This window comes from Lepidochelys olivacea (genome assembly GCF_965140295.1).
Source record: "Lepidochelys olivacea isolate rLepOli2 genome assembly, chromosome: 10".
Lineage (NCBI taxonomy): Eukaryota > Metazoa > Chordata > Testudines > Cheloniidae > Lepidochelys > Lepidochelys olivacea.
The window spans coordinates 65267371-65286958 of NC_140420.1; the positions used below are offsets into that span (position 1 = coordinate 65267371).

General features: G+C 39.0%; 1 protein-coding gene across 2 annotated transcripts in view; it reads right to left on the bottom strand.

Annotated features, from left to right (window-relative positions):
• The window catches only part of CEP152 (centrosomal protein 152), a gene marked incomplete at its 5' end in the record, with an annotated part of 51070 nt that overhangs the window by 1396 nt on the left and 30086 nt on the right, over nt 1–19588 (bottom strand). For both annotated transcript variants that reach the window (XM_084640583.1, XM_084640582.1), the window contains 14 exons: nt 173–276; nt 1359–1515; nt 2373–2479; nt 2573–2663; nt 5059–5238; nt 8661–8835; nt 12002–12652; nt 13306–13437; nt 14142–14426; nt 15130–15321; nt 17813–17948; nt 18098–18226; nt 18394–18524; nt 18646–18774. In XM_084640583.1, coding sequence (XP_084496709.1) covers nt 173–276; nt 1359–1515; nt 2373–2479; nt 2573–2663; nt 5059–5238; nt 8661–8835; nt 12002–12652; nt 13306–13437; nt 14142–14426; nt 15130–15321; nt 17813–17948; nt 18098–18226; nt 18394–18524; nt 18646–18774 — 2599 coding nt within the window. The remainder of the gene's footprint in view (nt 1–172; nt 277–1358; nt 1516–2372; nt 2480–2572; nt 2664–5058; nt 5239–8660; nt 8836–12001; nt 12653–13305; nt 13438–14141; nt 14427–15129; nt 15322–17812; nt 17949–18097; nt 18227–18393; nt 18525–18645; nt 18775–19588) is intronic.

Below are 19588 nucleotides of genomic sequence, written 5' to 3' on the forward strand. Positions count from 1 at the left end.
CTAGTGATGTTAAATCAAGTGGTTTACATTTTTAAGTTACCGCCTATGCAAATGATGGCAAAGCAAAGAAAAAAAAAAATTACTCCCACTGCCCACCTGCGTTTTCACTGCTAAAATGGATTAAACCTATACGAGGGGGAAGGAAGGGAACCAACTTGTCACTCCAACTTACTTGAGTGGGCATTTTTGTTCTGCGGTGTGCTCTGAACAGGCGTTTCAAGCACTTTTGCCATTGTAGCAAGCTTGCTAGCAGCATTCATTATTTTCTTTTCAGCCCTGTTGAGAACCCCAGAATATTTAAAATCAGTAAGTTTTTGAAGCTAACTAGTTTTTCCTAGGCTGTTTTGCCAGTCTCACTGACAGCTCTTGTAGTACTAAATCTTATACCCTTTCCCCTTTAACTAATTGGCCATTTATTAAAAGACATGTATAAAAAGGGAGGGAAAAAAATGAGTACATGCCCATTTTGAATTTATGTTCTATAAAGGACTGAAATGTTGACTCCTGAACCCCCATTACTGCAAAATGTTATAACTTTGGCGCTTTTTCTTCTTCTAACAATAGAAATCCAGCACTAGTCTATCATAGGAGACTCTATGAATTGGTAGGATTATGCCATCAAAGTTTAAAGGAAATGAAACCTGATGAAGATGGGAGGTGTTTTTTAATTCAGACTGCCAGTCACTTGTATTTCTTAATACCTATTTACCTCACTTGCCACACAAACACTCCAGAGAAAAAATGTGTTAGAATTTCAAATTACCCTGTCCCTTCAATTAAACCAGAGAAAAGTAACAGTATCTGTGACCCCCTCAGACAAGTTTTCCAGAAAAGCCAGAGGGGGTGGGGGGGGAATTAAACAAAATGTCTATTTTTGGTTTTTGTTTAAAACATTCCACAACCTTTTAATACTTCAAGCAAGCAAGAAAAGGTACAAGCTCATTCCCCATCCTTTTACAGGTCACATTTAAAGCCTGATTTAATTTTTGTAAAGCTGCACAATTGCTGTGAAGTTACAACATGAGGTTTTCCTGTTCACCTGTCTACTTGATGGAAACTTTCTGGAGAATCAAGGGTACTTGTTGAGAAGGTATTAAGAAAGGCTGCTCAGCTAGTCTCAGTCCCAAAGTTCACTGAAGAGGATGCCAGCTGGACTGAAGGACCCACATCAAAGTATGTATTTGATGGAGTTTAAAGCAGACTGAGCTGGGCTTGCAGACCAGCACAACCTCAGAACAAACAAACAATGGGCAACTAATTGGGGGCTTAATATACTTCTTTTTAATATTCCTGTATATGTATTTTCTTCAAGTATATGTGCTATACAATAATTTCGAATGTATTTGTTTGGGACTCACCCTTCGTGTTTCCCATCATCATTGAGAAGTTGCTGAAGACAAATCAAGTAGTATTTGCGCATTTTCCGGGCAGTCTCTTGACGTTCCCTTAAAACCTCTGCTTTAATCATTTCAGCTGCCCTCTCTTTGCTTTCATGGATGTAACGAAGCATATCACCTACATAAATGAAATTTCATTAGTATGGAGTCTCAAAAGGAAAAAAGGATTTGAGACAGCCTGGCCAAGGGGCAGGGAGATTGAGGGTAGAAGTGTTGCAATGGCAGCATGGCACTCAACAGTAACCACTACAGTCAAATAAGGAATGGCATTTGATCTAGTCCTCTTCAGCCAAAAAGAGCGTGGTTAAAACATAGGGCCTAGAATGTGGTGATATAAAACAAGGGACAATGAAATGTCCCCGAGGACAAATTCTTTGGTGGGGAAGGTTGTCATTTGCTGAAAGTTATAGCGCAGAAGAAACAATAGAGCCCAGTTATTCAACGACACAAAGTAGCCCTTGCCATTTATAACAACAGCTTAAAACAATTTGTACGGGGCTAGACTCTGCCAGCCTTCCTCACGTTGACTAGTATTGTACTAGAAGAGTAGCCTCATTGCCATGTAATCATGTACTACAAAGTAAGTAAGGCTGGCAGAATCAGGCCCATACTTGTTGCAATGAGTTTTTAAAGGATTAAATGATAATAGAAAGAATGCAAGAAGTTGAATTAAGGAAACTAATATCTACCAGGAGAGCACACAATGTGAGGTATGAATGTGAGATCTTAAGAGACACTTGAGTGCAAGAAGAGAACACAGATGTCTTTCATATACACATACACACACGTGTTATTTAGGAAGGGAAAGGTGAAAAGGAGCAAATAACTCCAATAAAATATTTCACTAGGCAGCAAATTTCACTCCTCAGCAGACTGTCAGAAATCTGACACTGGTTTGGATTCTTGCATAAACTGGCTGATGAGGAGAGTGTGATTTGCATTTGTGTATGTGAACTTACGCTCATTAGCACTTACCCTTAATTTTGCCCACAGCTTTAATATACTGTGAGCGCATTTCTTCCAAGCCTTTTACACCATCACAGGAGGTACAAGATTTTGAAATAGCCCCCTCTGACAATGACCTGAAAGCACACAAAACATGCAGTACTTTAGAACTACAAGACAGGTAGGATGACTTCTATGGAAGCCAGTTTGTTCAGGCTTTCTAAAAATACCTGGGTGGTGCGTTGCATGTTTTCAGATCATTGAGTTTCATCTTCATCTCACAGTTTTCTTCCATTAGAGCCTCTAGAACTCTCTCGTTTTCTACAAAAACCAAGACAGATAATTGATCTGTATGTTTTTAATCCATTTAAACATCTTCATAGGTTATGTAAAATTACTGCCTCTGTGATAAGAGGTCAGGGTTTCAAAGGCAGCTACAACATGCCATGCCATGCCATCCCATCAAAATGACATCATCATTAGGAACTAACTAGACCACAGGTCATTTGAAGTTTGAATATCAAAGCAGTATGACGGACTCAGTGGTGGTTTAGAAGATTTTTGTAAGTAATTTTTACTCTTAGCAAGGAAAAAGTTGGGGAGGAAGAAAGGTTATTTATAGTGGAGTATAGGGAGACTTCTTTGGGATGGGAGAAAGAACATTTCACATATTTTACACTTCACACATGCATCATGGTATTTTTAACAACCACCAGCTGACATGCTAAAGGAAGATGGGATTCGCTATGTATGTCTAATCTGACTGTATACTCAAAGTCATTTAAACACTGTCAGAATTTGCACACTGAATGTATTGGTGGTCCACAGATCCTAATCTTGACCTCTGACTCAATCAGTGCACATTGGCTTGTGCAGTTAAATATTTCATTGGGCCAGGCCCATAAAGTCTGCAATGGCACAAGCTATATACACAGGAATCACTGGCTCTGTGAGTAAGGTATGCGGTGAGTGGGCATGCCTCTTGCAGTAAGTGATGGAAGTGGTTGTCTTACTGGGGTAGACAGGACTGAGTATAAATATTCATAGTGACAAACATCTAGCATGCTTTTCTATAAAAAGGTGTTAAGGTGACAACTGTGACACCAGGTGGGAAGGAAGGGTCAAGTGAAGCATGTTGAAAAACAGTTTACTTATCTTACAGCAACTGGAGTTTAGAGATGCTCTTGTCCATAGGGATTCCACTGTAAGTGCGGCCGTGAGCCCTGATCTTTTAGCTAGCAGCGTCCATGGGGGATGTGCATGCACCTTGTACAACCTCAAACTCCTTACAAGAAGGGTATAAAGGAGGGTATAGAAGTTCTGCCTAAATCATAACTGTACGACAATGATGTCAAGCTGAGCATCTGATCTAGAAGCTGCCACAATGGACTAATATCTTTGAGTTTCATCTTCATTTCAGTTTTATTCCATTAGAGCATCTCTCATTGGTCCATCTTTGGCACCCTGAGTTCTAGTACCAGCAGAGACTTAGGTACCAGAGATAAAGAGACACATCAAGCAAAGGGGACTCCAGTTCCAGAGTGATGGTAGGATGTGCAGGAGACGTGAAAGTAGCCTTGGAGGACATAGCAAGCAGTAGCAATATTGATGGTATCATGACTGATGGTACCAGTGGAGGAGTCTCAGCAGAAGTCTTATCAGGATGAGGTACCAAATGAACCTGAAGTATATGGCACCGATGCCAATGGTGCTAAGGAAACAATATCTGTCACCAAAGATAGAGGACAAAGTGCACAGCAGAAAAACATGATCCTACAGTCTTTGAAGTTTCATGTGCCAATGCAATTTTCAAAGGTGCTGGTTTAGGTAAGCCAGAGGGGTGATGACTTTTAGAGAAGGCAACTGATCCAAGCTCCATCCAGAGATTTTTGCTCCTTCCTACCTTGAGCATCAGGAGCGGTTTGTGTGCACTTAGAAAGAGAGTTCTGAATAGCACAGTTGCTAGGGGCAAGAGACTCCCCTAAACAAAGCAGATATTTTGTATGTGCATCTTGGGCAGGCATAACTGTTTCTAAAGCAGGGAAGATTCTAAAGCCGGTGCTCTGCCATTTGGACCTACTCCTCGGTAGCAAGGTTAGCTTCTAAAAAGAAAGGGAAAAAGTTGTGTGGATTTCCCCACCCCTTTATTATTATTTAAGTCACTGGCTCTTTAAAGCTTATTAAAACTACACTAAGACTAAAACTAAGCTATTAACTCTAAAACAACCTAAGGACTACAGCAAAGGAGGAGAATAGTGGGGTCTGACTCGCTACTGCAGGCTGTGAGAAGGAATTGTGTGGCAGTTGTGATGGCTCAGCTCTTTCTACCCTGCAGAGCACACATGCAGCTGCAGTGGACACTGCTGCTAAAAGGTTATAGGCTCGTGCACACAGGGCATACACGCTTATAGTGGGATCCATGTGGACAATTGCCCGAAGAACATCCGTTGTCAGTTACTTTTCCTAGAACAGTTCCGTTCAGAGACCAAAGAATGCATCGAAACGCTGATCTCTGTGCTAGGATATAAAGGTTCAGAAGAAAGTGCTGTGATGAAGGATTACTATTAGAAAGGGAATTTATTAGGGCTGAGAGTTATTTAGATATGCACCAATACAGCAGCTGCACTCTACAGCTCAAAAGATGAAGGACAGATTCATACAACCAGCATGAAATGAAACCATTCAGAATTCTATGTAGGTGAGGAGAGATACTCACCTTGGATTTGCTCTACTTTAGCTTTGTGTTCCCTTACTGCAAGCTGGAGGTGCCTGCAGGCTTTCTCCAGCTTTCTTTTTAGATCCTGGCATTCTCTCTCCTTTGTTTCAAGCTGTTGGCAACAGTGGTCACAGCAAAAATCTTCGTGAGACCAAAGGTTCCTTTTCTTACATTTCTGATCTGCAATAGTAATTACTACAGGTTACACATCAGCCATAGAATCAAGAGAACCAAAATAAAGCATATTATTTCTAGGGTTTTAATTAGATATTCCTTTACACCCTAGGAAAGTGTACACTATTTATCCAACTAAAACTCTCATAAGAGGCTACAGACACAATCCACATGTAGTATTTGTCACAGGGTCTATAAACTTTACGTCTTTTTGCACACTGCAGCCACAACGTACCCATCCCAGCACTGCCATGAGTGTAAAGGGAGGTCCCACTGATGCAGACAGTGGTGTGGATTTGGGGACTGTATTTTTTTTTTAAACTAAATTCTAGCAGAGCTCTTGGAGCATCTCAGGGAGGCACTCCCAGCTGGAAAGGATCAGATGCAGCTGAGACTAGTTAGGTTAAGAAACTTAAAAACAGGCTGGGCTACTTCCCGGAGAGGGAAAAGGGCTGCTTTCTACAGCCAGGAGAGGGAGCTCCAGAAGCAGAAGAGCTGCACTGGTTATACTATGTGTGTTTAATAGATGGTTTGTTATTTTGGTGGTGAAGGAATTTAAGCCGCACTATGGGCATAGGGCCAGAGACTCTCATGCGTTTTGTTGCTTTATGTTTCTTTGGTAGCATAAGAACTCTAAAAGCAAACATGAAACCCCAGAGAGGGCTTTGTGCATAACCTGAGGGCCTCCTGTAATGTTTCTCTCCAGCTGCACAGGCCCTGACCCTGCCACACTGTATACAAGACCTCTGGGAGCAAGCTACAGCATTTCTGTTTAATTTAAAATACTATAAAGTCAGATTATTCTAGAGCACTAATTCCATGATTTTAAAAAAAAATCTGAACTTTAATCTCACAAATCAGGATTCACCCAGCATGACAAAATATATTTAACACAAACGTGGAATTCCTTGACTCATACCGCTATAGTTTGACCTCCAAAGCATTTGTTTTTGCACTATCCATACCTGAAGTCAGAGATTTTGGTTTAGGAAGTATCATGTACAAACACAGTCCTATTCAACCTACCCTACAGGGACTTAGATGCAAAACATGGAAGTTCTTTTGTCTGCCCCCTTTGACTTATTATTCAGATTCAGAGCCAAAAGATGGCACTTATTTGCTCACATCCTGAAGACTGGCTTTAAAACCAGAAGACATACAACATTTTATTAAAAATAAACACTTAAATTATGTCACTGGATCAGTAAACTAGCGACTAGGTGCCATAGGGTCACTGCAGCTTTTCTGTTTCTAATGAAATAGAAGTTTATGCAGTACTGAGACACTTTTAGTTTAAAATGGAAAAAAAAATCAAGGTACATATTAAGTGTGCTACATCGTCCATATATTCACTAATTATAGCAGAGTGTTTTCCCTTTGATTTCATAAGTCATCAAGGGCTAGATTCACAAAAGGACTTAGGCATCCAAAATGGCAGTAGTCGTCTAAGTCCCAGAATCAGGCTCCCCTGGAATTCACAAACCTCACACACAGGTTGCCGCCAAACCCCATAGGTGCCTAAACTCATTCAGCCTTTAAATTTTTGCAGTAAAACTTCCCTAGGTGGCTATATTTCTGTCTCTGAGCATACGCACTGCAGCTCCACACCAGGCATCCAGACGCGAGCCCCAGGGCAAGCCACAAACCAGGGGAAGATAGTTTTTCATTTGCCTAACTCGCCTGAGCCAGTAGGAATGTTCAGACTTTGCCTACTGGATTAGGCACCCATTAGTGAGTTTAAACAAAGCAGCTGGGGAGGAGAAGGAGAACATCCCTTGTTACCCTAGCCACAGGGCTAAAAGTTCTCACCTGGGACTGGAGAGTGCCCTGGTTCCACCTGAGAAGGAGAAGGTATTTGAACAGGGATCTGCCACCTCTCCGGTGACTACCCTAACCATTAGGTTATGGGATATTCTAATCTGCGGCTCCCTCAGTCTCTCCTATTGAAGCTGTTCCATTGTAGATAAAGAATTTTTGAAAAGTCAGTGGAGCAGAGGGACTAGATCCTGGGTCTCCTGGGTGACTGCTTGCATCACCAGGCCATAGAGTCAGTCTCTCATGCTTGCTGTCTCTCTCTGGCCCAATAGCTAATTATTTATCCAAACTGGGACCGCTTCAACAACAGAAACTGAGGGAGTCTGTAGCCTATGTTAAATAGAAATTAGGTTTTGGCCTAAACTGGTCTAAGCATAGAGGAGACTGGGAAATTGATGTTGCTAATGTGAGAAAGTTAGAAATAAGTTGGAGACAATAAGATGGGAAAATTACCATAAGCAAAGACGTGACCTAAGATTATGCTGTGGCTATATTTTGGTTAGCTGGTTTTAGCAAGGTTTTTAATAAAATGTTTCAAAAAATTGTGAATGTTTTATTAAAACGCTATCTATATTGTTAGTGTGTGAAGGACATTTCTGTAGATGTTAATTTAAATAATATGTAATGTAAAGAATCAATAAGGAGGCGTGGAAACATGACTATAGTAATGGTTAGACTAAATGTTAATTAGTATTATAACAGATTATAAAAGGAGTAGTTTTGTTAAAAATGAGGAGAGCTCCAATTAAACATTAAAAAAGAGTACCATTAGGTTCCAGGACTAACTAATCATTTTTCTTTTAAATAAAATTTGATTTGACCAAAGTGTCACCTAGAGGTCCTCTACTAAATTAATTTTCTGTAACTGACCTAGAGACTCGAACCTGAAAACAAAGCTGGGTTTTATTGTACCCTTATGTTTTTAAGCAACTTTATATTAATTGGAAACATTTCAACATAAAGGTTACAAAAGGTTACAAACCCCAATCAGAATATCCCATAACCCGGTGGTTAGGGCACCCACCTGATTGGTGGAGGGAAGACTTGAACCAAGGCCTCCCAAATCCAAGGTGAGTATCCTAACCACTGGGCTAAACGTTATCAAGGAGCTACTCCTACTTCTCTTTCCATCCCCCACCCCCAGCTTCTTGCTAAAATGTCATAGGAGCTTAACACCAAGGGTTTATTTGCAGCAGAGATTCCCAAGCAGGGGGAGGTACCTCCCTGCAGCCTGGACTTAGCCAGCTATCCCCAGGAGAGGTGCTGGGCATAGCACACACCCTGTCAGTTTGGCATCTCCCATTGGCTAGTTTAGGCGAGGAGCTATCTATCATGCTGGCTTTTTGTGAATCCCATTCTGAGGTGCCTACCTCTCCCCATTCATTGTATAATGGGTCTAGGCACCTCATCCAGGTTTTGTAGATCCCAGTAATTTTCTAGGATCCTAAAATTTAGGCGTGGTGACACTCAGCATCATGACACCTATGCTCCTTTGTGAGTCTAGCTACAAGTGACAAGTGTTATTACAGAAGACTGATACTAGCGAAAAATACATTTTATATGCTGCACAATGCAATTTACAAGATTTAACTGAAAAGCGAAATCAAGAATACCATTATCCATTTCAGTGTCTTGCAAAGGTGGCTGTCTTCTTAATATTCTTTGTATTTCTACTTGGAGTCCAACATCATACATAGGTGGTCTTGCCTGGTCCCCAGTTTCTCCTTCACCGTTTTGCTTGCAAGAGTGCTCTGTTTCTTTTAAACTGAAGGCTAGTTCTTCATGTTTCTGTAATTGAAACCAGATATTAGGACTACTCAGTAAGTGGTATAAAACATAATGTTCACGGATACTTAGAAATAGCCACACCCAGAAACAGTCTGGGAAGCAAATACAAATGGCTCATCCCACAATGCCTCCATTGGCTTTGAATAATTTTATTCTAGAGCCCTATCAAGATGGGGACACTTTTATTGTAGTTCTAAAACTGCACATTCAAGGTAGAAGGAGAAAGGCTACTCTACCACCAGTTTACCACAGTGTTCTCTTATTCATAGCTGCAACTTTATTAGTACTTGGTCATCCTGATGGTATTTTTGGTACGCTTCAATTAGTTTCTGAATAAGGCAGAAATAAGCAGAGCCTAAAACAAGCTGAAACTATTCAAGGATGTGTCCAATAGAAAGGAACTGGATCCTATTTATAAAGTTTCTGCTTGACTAGGGATAGTGGAAGGGCAGAAAAAGATAATTTCACTTTCTTGTTTGTAGTTGTGGCAAATGTAATAGAAGAAATTACTAAGGAATCCCAAGGAACTCATTGGATAGTTAAGTGGTTCAAATAATCAGTAGTTTATAAGTTTAATTGAATATTAATAATGTTGATTATTTGCCAAGGGCTTTCACCAAGGCTTTTGCCTCTCAAGGCTTGTCTACGTGGCCCTGCAGTGCGGACTGTAGGGATGTGACGCATCCACTAAACTGTTGCACTGTAACTGCCCCCCACAGAACTCGCTAGCTTGAACTAAAAGATACCTAGCACATGTTAACATAGTCCTGTTCGAAATGAGATTCATTGTTTAGGCCAGATGTACCAGGCATAAGTAAATGTATAGAATCAGGAGCTTTATCAGTGAGAATATTTTATGGCTACGTCAAAAAAAAAAATTAAATTTACAGATTATTCATTTGATTGAGAATGGGGTGAGCTTTAAGCAGAAATTGGTTTCCCCACCACATACTAGTAGCAGTCTTATGACAAGAACTTCCTTACTCACATTCCTTTTCTTGAAGGGATAAGATAAATGGCAAGATGTTATGTGCTTTTGCCATGTTCTTAGATGATTCCCCAACTGATGAATGAGATAGTCTACATAATGTTGGATGGTTATGGAAGTTCCATTGGTCTGTTCCCCGTAATCAAAAGTGACAGCTATGATGGGCAATGCAGGAGAGGCGTTTTCCAAATAAAGAATAGAAAAACAAATAAAAAGATTGATAGAGTATTGAGAGTTCTACTTCTGGTTTTGTGTGAGCCGTGTAAATTCTGCCTATTCCCTTTTAGAGGAGAGGGTAAGATGATCAGGGTGGAGACAGGCAAGACAAGAATTTTTCCTATCCTGGTAAAGTCAAGCAAGACTATTTTAAATCGGTGACAGTACATTTTCAACAATTTTTCAAGCCTGTAGTAGGTTCTTTGTATGACTGATTTAAAATTGCCTTCTCTAATTTTTAAATATCTGAGCAAGAAGCAGAAATGGGAGATAAATGCACTGGCTTAAGGTCTCAACAAAGCTAACAGAAGTAGAAGTGTTACACAGGTGTCATTACTACAAACAAGCTTGCAGGATTCGTCCCTTTGGCACACCCAATATAGATCAGAAAAATAGGAGAATTACTGGCTACTGACTAATCAGCCTGGTTTGTCCATTTGGCAATAGTCATATCTGATATGTAAGACTGTATTCCAGGATAAATTTCTTGATGAAACATTGCAATCAGCACAAACATGACAAACCAGGACTCTTAGCAACGATGAGATGTTCAAATTAACAGTGTAGATGTCAAATGGATGGAATTCAGTAACATCAAGATGACAAACTGGTTTTGTGGAAGAATTAGACAATGCATCCAATACCTCTCATAGTAGTTTTACACCAGTATAATTCCACTGAAGTCAGTGGAATTATTCCAGGTTTACAATGATGTGAGACCAGAATCAGGACAAGAAGCTGTTGTCTGTGTGAATGCAGTGTTATCTGGCCATTTAATCTTCTGGTTGACAGCCCAATCCAGCTGCAGTTATTTACTGTTTATTTTCTTTGTATTATGTTGCAATCGTCATACTTAAGGCTGCGAGTCTGTCACGGAGGTCTCGGAAGTCAAAGATTCTCCAGGACCTCCATGACCTGTGGGCCCCCCATGACCCAGCTCCGCTATCAGTCTCTGGCTGCTCCCTGCCCCAGAGCACCCAAGATTTAGTCAGGGGTATACAGTACAAGTCATGGACAGGTCACGGGCCATGAATTTTTGTTTACTGCCTGTGACCTGGCCATGACTTTTACTAAAAATACCTGTGACTAAAACATAGCCTTCCTCATACTATATGTTAGAACAAGAGAGCAAGAATAAGTATTGTGCTTTGTGGTTTGAAGTGTTTTGGGTGAAATCAACAACATGTGCTTCCAGTATACCTTTTGTATACAGTTAGGGTAGGTGGCAGTTTTCTGGGTTCATTCTTTTAAACTTCTAATCAAAAGATTACACCAAGCCTATATCAGCAGTTTATAGGATATAATGCATAAGAGTTTGACAGTCTGTAAAATATGCAAACTGCTGTTAAAGGGGATATTTGATACTGTAGAACACAGAATCCATTTATTTGACTTTGGAAGACAATTTTTGGAATTCCTCCAGGTAACCATTCTAAACCAACTTAATCTATGAATGAATTTCTTGAGTTAAGATCAGAAGGCCAATCTGACCTCCTGATAATGCAGGCTACAAAATTTCACCGAATTACCCTTATACTGAGTTGAATAACTTGTGTTTCACTAAGGTATATCTTCCAGAAGGGAGTCCAGTCTATCTTGATAGCAAGGCATCAAGAGGTGGAGATTCCACCACTTCCCTTGGGAGTTTGTTCCAATAGCTAATCACACTCTGTTAAAAATATGTGCTTATTTCTAATTTGAATTTGTCTGGCTTAAATATTTAAAATGTCACCAAAGCTATACCTGTAGTCATCTTTATTAACTTATTTATTTAAGAGGGACTCTTCCATCTCTCTTCTAAAGATTTAGGAATAGATTCGTAAGAAACTCAATCATTTTACTTTTTTGATCCACAATATCATATATAATTTCTTGGGAGATAGGCAAAGTCCTATGACAGTTATCAGACAAGTCCCTTCTCATGGTTGGCAAAGTTATATTTTTAATTTATAGAACCGTTACCTCTCTCCATTCTTGCCTGGCTTTTTCTAGAATTGTGTGCACTGTGCCTCTATAAGCCTTCTGTAGGGAAGCCTTTAGCTTTTCCTTGTATTGGTGATTTAACTGAAGGGCACTACTGGAACATGTATTCTGCCAAGTATGCTCATTATTTCTGTTCTTGACTAGTTCTTCATGGATTTCTCCTAACAGGAACTCAAGTTCAATTAGAATCTTCTCCTCATATTGGTGAATTTCCTCTTGGAGCCTCTTTGTTTCCTGAGCTGCCCATTCTCGTTGCTTTTGGTCCAGACACATCTTAAGTTCTGCCTCTTTCTGAATCAGCAATTCATTTTTTTGCTTCACAAGATCTTCCTTGGCTGTTACAAGCACCTCATTTATTTTATTTCTGTGGTCATCTAAGAATGAACGGTAGTCTCGCTCATTTTGTTCCTGTAGCCGGAGGATTTCTTCTTGCTTTTCTTTGTTCCACTGAGTACGAGCCTGCGCTAGCTCTGCTTTAACAGTTGCAGGGATTTCTTCTTTCTTTAGTTCCAGTTCCCTTCTAAGGGAAAGGATCTTCTCTTCAAGCTCTTTGGTTCTGGCTCCAGACTTCTCCGTGTTCTCAAGTTGTTTCTTCCATTTCTCTTCAGCTGCTGAAAGAACTAGCGACAGCTAAAGAATGCAAAATATATTTTAAAACAGTCTGTCAGCAAACCCTTAAGGACTTTCATGTTAGGTATGTTTGGTTATAACTGCATAAACTTTAACAAACAGATGAATACTGATTGAAAATATTGATGCACACACTGTACTGTATTGCTCAGTAAATATATATACAGTATCCCTCCTACCTAATCAATGTGATATCCAGCTTTAGTATATATTAAACATCTTGCAGAAGTCTAAGGAAAACAACAGAAAAAAAACCCTCCAATTAAAATGAAACCTTAATGGAGTTGTTTTAGAAAGAATTACAGGTGTTTCTCCATTGCACTCAGAAGAGTTTTGTAAGTCAGTCTAGATATCCTATTACGGATTTCAGTAACAAACTATTTGGCTCCGGCTTCCAGAAATTGGTTTCATCATTCAAATTCTGCTTATTTCTATTAATGGAGAAATCTACCCACAATTTTAAACAGAGTAATTTACTTCCCTAAGACCTTAGTTTAGCACAGCACTTAAGCATAGGCTTTGCTGAATCAGGGCTCAATTTTTTTTTTTTTTTGGGCTGGAAAATTGAGTTGTTTTGAATTAAGGTTTTTTTTTCAAATTATATAAAATAAGCTTGTGAACTACCAAGCATCCTAACAAGTATCCTCTGTTACCTGTTTTGCTGCACTGATTTCATATTCTTTCTCCCATTTTTCTCGTTCTGCTTTTAGATTTGCTTTGTACTCTTCAAGTTCTGTTAATTCTTTCAGCCACCTGGCATGAGCTTTGGTCAAAGCTGTTTCTACCTTCAAAAGAGGAATGGAGAAAGAAGAGGTCATTTTAATCATTGTGAAGTAGTACATTAATACAAGACAAAACCAAATTTCTATTTGAATTGCCAATGTTGAGAGAGTGTAGAGTACCAGGGTTACAACATCTTTTTGTTTTTAAACAGTAAATCCCACTACATTATAGCTTGAGATTCCTTTACCAAAAAAAGGGGGAATTAAGCAGCATTAATTGTATTTTAAACTAGTTAACTAAAAATATATAAATAAATACAAGTGATTTTGCTCAAAAGTTCAGGAACTCTGTAACATAACTCAATAGAATGAATCAATATAAGAGTTTATAAAACACGTTAAAGTTAGCATAGCTAGAGAACCACTGGCCTATTAGATCCTTCATAGTTTTTTGTTGATAACATTTTCCAAGTCCCAACTTCTATAACATCAAGCAGAGAAGATTAATATTTTTTAGAATTTTTGAGGCTAACAAATACAGGAATTCGAATTACTCAGGTATAGTACGATTAAACCTGCTTTGTAATAATTTCCTCTGCTTAAAACATATTAGGGTCAGATTCTCTACTGCTTTGCACCCTATGTTGTCATTTACTGAGAGCAAGTAACAAGCAACCATAAAACATTACCATTCTGATTTGGTAGCACACACTTTGCATATGTTTGAATGCTGTAAAACAATAAACAGGGTGAACTGTATATATTACCTGATTGGCAATATTTTCATGATGTTTCCTCTCCAGTTCTGTTTCAGGTTCTTTCAAGGCCTCGCTAACAGCCTTCTCCTTTACTTTCAGTGCCTCCTCCAGCTGCAATTTTTGCTCCTCAATCATTGCAATCTCCTTACTTGATGATTCATCGGTTTCGGTTACTTGGTCAGTTTGGCTGCCACAATGTTGGAGTTCAACTAAAGTTTTCTTAGTTTCTTCTAGAGTTTGATCCAGTCTGCCTTGCCACTCTCTTTCTATTTTCTGGATAGCTTGTTCTTTGATCTATAGAAGAGTATTTTTTTAGAAGAAAAAAATATCGCTGAAATTCCTAAAAACTAAAATTACTACTGGTCAAATATGTAGTCTTAGTTGATGTGCACACCCTTCCCTGCGAAAAGAGAGCAACACCCATGCTCAGAGGACATAAGAAAGTTGTTTCTGTAGAGACAAGACTACCTCCATTTCTGAAGGTTAGTGGAATTTAAGCTTCTTCAGACACTTTTTACCAGGTCTCATTAGAGCGCTCAAGGTAAATGTAACAAATCACAATACTTAGGAGCATGTGACTGGTGACAAAGGCAGAGTGCTTTTGTGTTCCTGTGCCACAGTTTTAGAGAAGGTGATAGAAGATGTACAAATAAGTTTACATTGCTATTAAAGCAAACGGCAAGTAGAAATGTTGAATCACCCATTCCAGAATTCAAGTGAAATATTTAGATGTGCTTATGGGTGCAGTTATTGTGAATTTTACATGTTAATTTTAAATTAAAGCCTGATCAAGATATACTGAGTATCTGCAACTCCGACTAATTTCAGCAACTCAGTACTTCTCACAATTAGGCTTAAAGGGGCAGATCCTCAACTGGTTTAAGCTACTGTAGTTCCACTGACTTTAAATTGAGCGATGACAGCTGAGGATCTGCCCCAAGTGTCCATTAATAGAAGTTTATGAACTTCTTTGTGTCTATTAGTACAAGCCCCACACCTCTTTCTGTTCCTTCTCCCACTGGACTTTGGCTAATGCCACTTCATTTTCCACTTGCTGCTTAATATTGACTTCTTTTTCTTTCACCCATTGGCTTTTTGCTGTTATAATAGAATTCCTGTGCTTTTCTTCTAGTTCAGTCCTCAGATGGTTAAGAGATTCTTCTTTTTCTTCTAATAACTGTTTCTTGAACTAGGAAAAATTCAAGCATACAACTGAACAAACTTTAGCCAATAGTAACATACACCAGAAAGAAGAGATTGGAATGCGAAAAGAGACCTGATTAAGACTATAAAGTCTGTGCACTTTATCATTGACCTCTTGATGATAGATTTTCTTGATTAATATTTTGAGATAAAGTGTGATTGTCATAAGTGACCATTGTAAAAGTGACTTTTCTGAGTCAACATATCTGCTCCCAGTGTGTTTTGAGTTGCATCCATTTATGCTGCTTTGCTAAAGAAGACAGTTTACACATCAATAGCTCCTTCAGAGTTAATACACCTACAGAAAAATAGATTGTATTCTACCTCATGAATAAAAAAAGTGGGTAGCTTTAATTCACTGTCATAGATGAGAAAGAGAAAACACTTTTCAGATCCCAGATGGAGCCTGCAGTGTACGCAGTTAAAAAAGTAACTCTAGTCTGTACGCTGAACAAGTCTGACACAGAATCAACTTGTACAGAGTCCCTTTTCAGATCATAACAATGTTAAATAGGACTGATGTATGCAAATGAGCAGGTAGTGGGAGGAGCTACATCTGACATCACAATTCTAACCATCCACTACGTTTTTCATAAGACAGCTATGAGGAGGAAGAGAGAAAGCTACACTGATCATGGACCTTTTCATGTGTGCTATCAGCTAGTGAACACAGCATTTTTTGATAGCTACATTCGTTAAATTTTTGATATAGTTGCGCACCTACTAGACAAACCACCATAATGCACAGTAAAACAGTTTAAACAAAAAACAAAAAGAAACCCAACACAAATTACTTTCCTCTTCATGTGCACCTCAAACACAAAGGAACTAAATTCATATTGATGAAAAACCTCAGGTCAACAGAAGTGAATTTCCATTAGCTATATTAAGCTACACAATTGCTTAAATAACTGTATATAGTTATAGCGTACCCTCCTGTATAGCAAAAAAGATGTATCAAATAGAGCGTAAGGACTCTATTCAGCTGTAAATCAACATGTTTTAATGGTTATATCAACCAATGAAAATGCACCTTTCTTTAGCAAATAACTGAAGTACAAATGGAAAAGTTGATTAAAATCAATGATTTAAACTGAAGCTTTCCATTTGGTGATTTAAATCACCTAGATTTAAATTAGTTCACCCCTATGCTGGCAAAAACCCCTGTGTAGACACAACTATGCCAACATATGAGTGCTTCTGTTGGCATAGCTAATGTCATTCACTGAGGTGGTGTAGACATGCCAGCAGAACTCCTTCTGTTCATTTACAGTGCTGCTCCACTATGAAGCTATGCTGGCATAGCTATACTGTAAAGGCTCTGTAGTGCAGACAAGCCTTGAGTATAAGCTAGGGTGACCAGATGTTCCGATTTTATAGGGACAGTCCTGATTTTTGGGTCTCTTTCTTATATAGGCTCCTATTACCCCCCCCCACCCTGTCCCGATTTTTCACATTTGCTGTCTGGTCACCCTAGTATAAGCCTACATGGGGATGTCTGCCCTAAGTGTGCAAACAGCTTCAGAACAAGGACTCAAAAAGCGTGAACTCCCCTGTAGTCTTTCTGAAACATCAACTTTAAAGTCTAACCAAGGCAATTCCATGTCAGCATTAACTATTTAACTACTGATCCTTTTAGCAGATGGAATGGGAAAGGGGTATAAGCAAAGCCCACAAGCAGGTTGGACTTGGAAACTGTTGCATGGAGAGAAATGCAGAACAGAACGTAGATGCAAAGAAAGATCAGGGAGATAAACAGACAGGAGGATGTGAAGGAAAAGGAAATAAAGGCCAGAAATAGCAGTGGTCCTAAAGGGGAGCATAACTTTTCCATGGAACAATTTTAAATGTGACAATAAGGTATGAGCACACAAATAAGAATAACTTACGTTTAGGTACTATATAAAGGCTATATTCTATCATTTCTCTCTGTGGCAACTTCCCATTGACAGCAGGTATTCTGCTATAGCTCAAAGTTTGTACATAGACTTAGATTTATACCCTGACCCATGGACAAAAACCAGAAGGGGGTTCCAAATGGATGCTCTAGACTGTTCTCAGTGGTAGCAAATGACGGAACAAGGAGTAATGGTCTCAAGTTGCAGTGGGGGAGATTTAGGTTGGATATTAGGAAAAACTTTTTCACTAGGAGGGTGGTGAAACACTGGAATGCGTTACCTACGGAGGTGGTGAAATCTTCTTCCTTAGAAGTTTTTAAGGTCAGGCTTGACAAAGTCCTGGCTGGGATGATTTAATTGGGGATCGGTCCTGCTTTGAGCAGGGGGTTGGACTAGATGACCTCCTGAGGTTCCTTCCAACCCTGATATTCTATGATTCTATAAGTGGAACTCAGCCCTTCACTCCCGATGTAATGCGTCAACCAAAAGGAAAAGTAATGAAATTCAATACCTTTCCCATACCTTTAGTTTAGATACAAAGCATTCTCCAGTGTTAATCAAGGATATTTTCTCTTGTACCTTCTCTTCCTTTGACTGCTGCTCTTGTTCAAGTTTCTTCCTCAACGTGGTTTCCAGTGTGTCTTTCTCTCCACAGACTGCTATATAACATTCCTTCACTGCCGTCATCTCCTTGTTCAGCTCATCCATGTCAGCCCTTACATAAGTAATTTTAAATTGTTATTCTTTAAATTTGCAAACACGATCACAATTTAAAAAGGAAATTATTTCAAGTGTGACTGAAAAGGGCCACTTCACAGTAGACCCTCAGTCTAATGAAGGATGTCAAAATTGATAAGATCTTACTTTAACCGCAAGATGGTCTCTTCATAAGCCTGAATGAGTTGTTCTTTTTCTGCAGCAAGCCTCTCCATGAAGTCTTCCCGAAGCTGGGCTTTTGTATCTTCATGGTGTTGCTGATAGGTTCTTTCACACCTAGGATGGAGAAAAGTTAAAGCTTCATTCAACTGTTTATGTACAAGAGCAGCTAAAATTTTTTTTATTTTGGTAAGAAACGAGGTCTAAAGCTGCGATCTCTGTACAAAGGTGGTACGAAAGGACCACACAGGCCATGTGGTAAAAGTTGTAGATGTAACAGTTACCTGTCAACAGCTTCTTGTTTATCCCGATCCAAGTCCTGAATCATTTGTCTCATTTGATTACACAGATCTTGGTTTGCAATTTTCAATTTTTCCTCATTTGCTTTAAGTTCTTGAATACATAAACTATAGTTCTATACAAATGAAAGTCAAAATCATGAAAAGACAATTTTAAAGAATGCATTCTAATTTACATTTTGGACAATTTGGCTGGTCTTTAATCTTTTTTCCTTAGGGCAAATGTGACAAACTCACCTCAGCTTCTTGTTGTAAATCCTGATTCACCTTTCTAAGTCTCAGAAGCTCTTTTTGAAGATACATATCAGAAGCAGATGGAGTGGACCACAAGGTTTCAGTCAGATTTTCTATACTACTTATTTTAGGCTATCAAGAAAACATAAAACTAAGTTGGAACAACTCTTCAGAAATACATGTAGACATACTTGCTTTAGAAGTTAACATGTTAAGCAAATATTTTTCCTTGATACAAAAAAAAGCAGTAAAGGCAATGGCTTCACTGCAAAATACAGGACACTACGCTTGTAAGTATTCTGCCCATATGACAATCTTTGATTTTTTGTAAGCTCTTCTGGGTTCATTCAAGATGTATACGCTCAATGCCCTGTACCAGAGTTGAACACCAACTACCATTTAATTGAGACATCGGGCCTTTGAAGGGTATATCATCATTCCCCACCATTCAAGCCACAATTTGCACATGTAATATGTTGGGTAGCAATGTCTTTCTTCATATTACAAGTTTGTCTGATTTATGAAAGCCACTTTAAAGATTAACATTCAAGATGGGGAAAAAGGTAGTATGGGAGAAATGCTACATTGACTCAAATGATTGCTCCTTCCTTGTACAGTTTGCAGTTTTCAGCTAAAGGCTGTGATTTGCTTTCCTCCAAGAAAACAGAACAAGAGAAGTTTAAAGTAATCAATCAATAAAGCTTGCAACCATTTGTAAGCAAGTCCTCATACCAGAAACTTAACTGGAAGGCAGCACAAACTATCCAAGTTCTGGTGGTAGTTTAAAGACATCTGCCAGTTATTTCCAATTTCTCGGATGCTACTTATTTTATTTCTGCAAAATAGTAATCCCTTCCTTAAGGTTAAGAACAGCTTCATTTACTTGTTGTAAATGTAGTTCAAAGAAATTACTTGTAACTGCTTTTCTCAAGAGAAAAATGAGAGA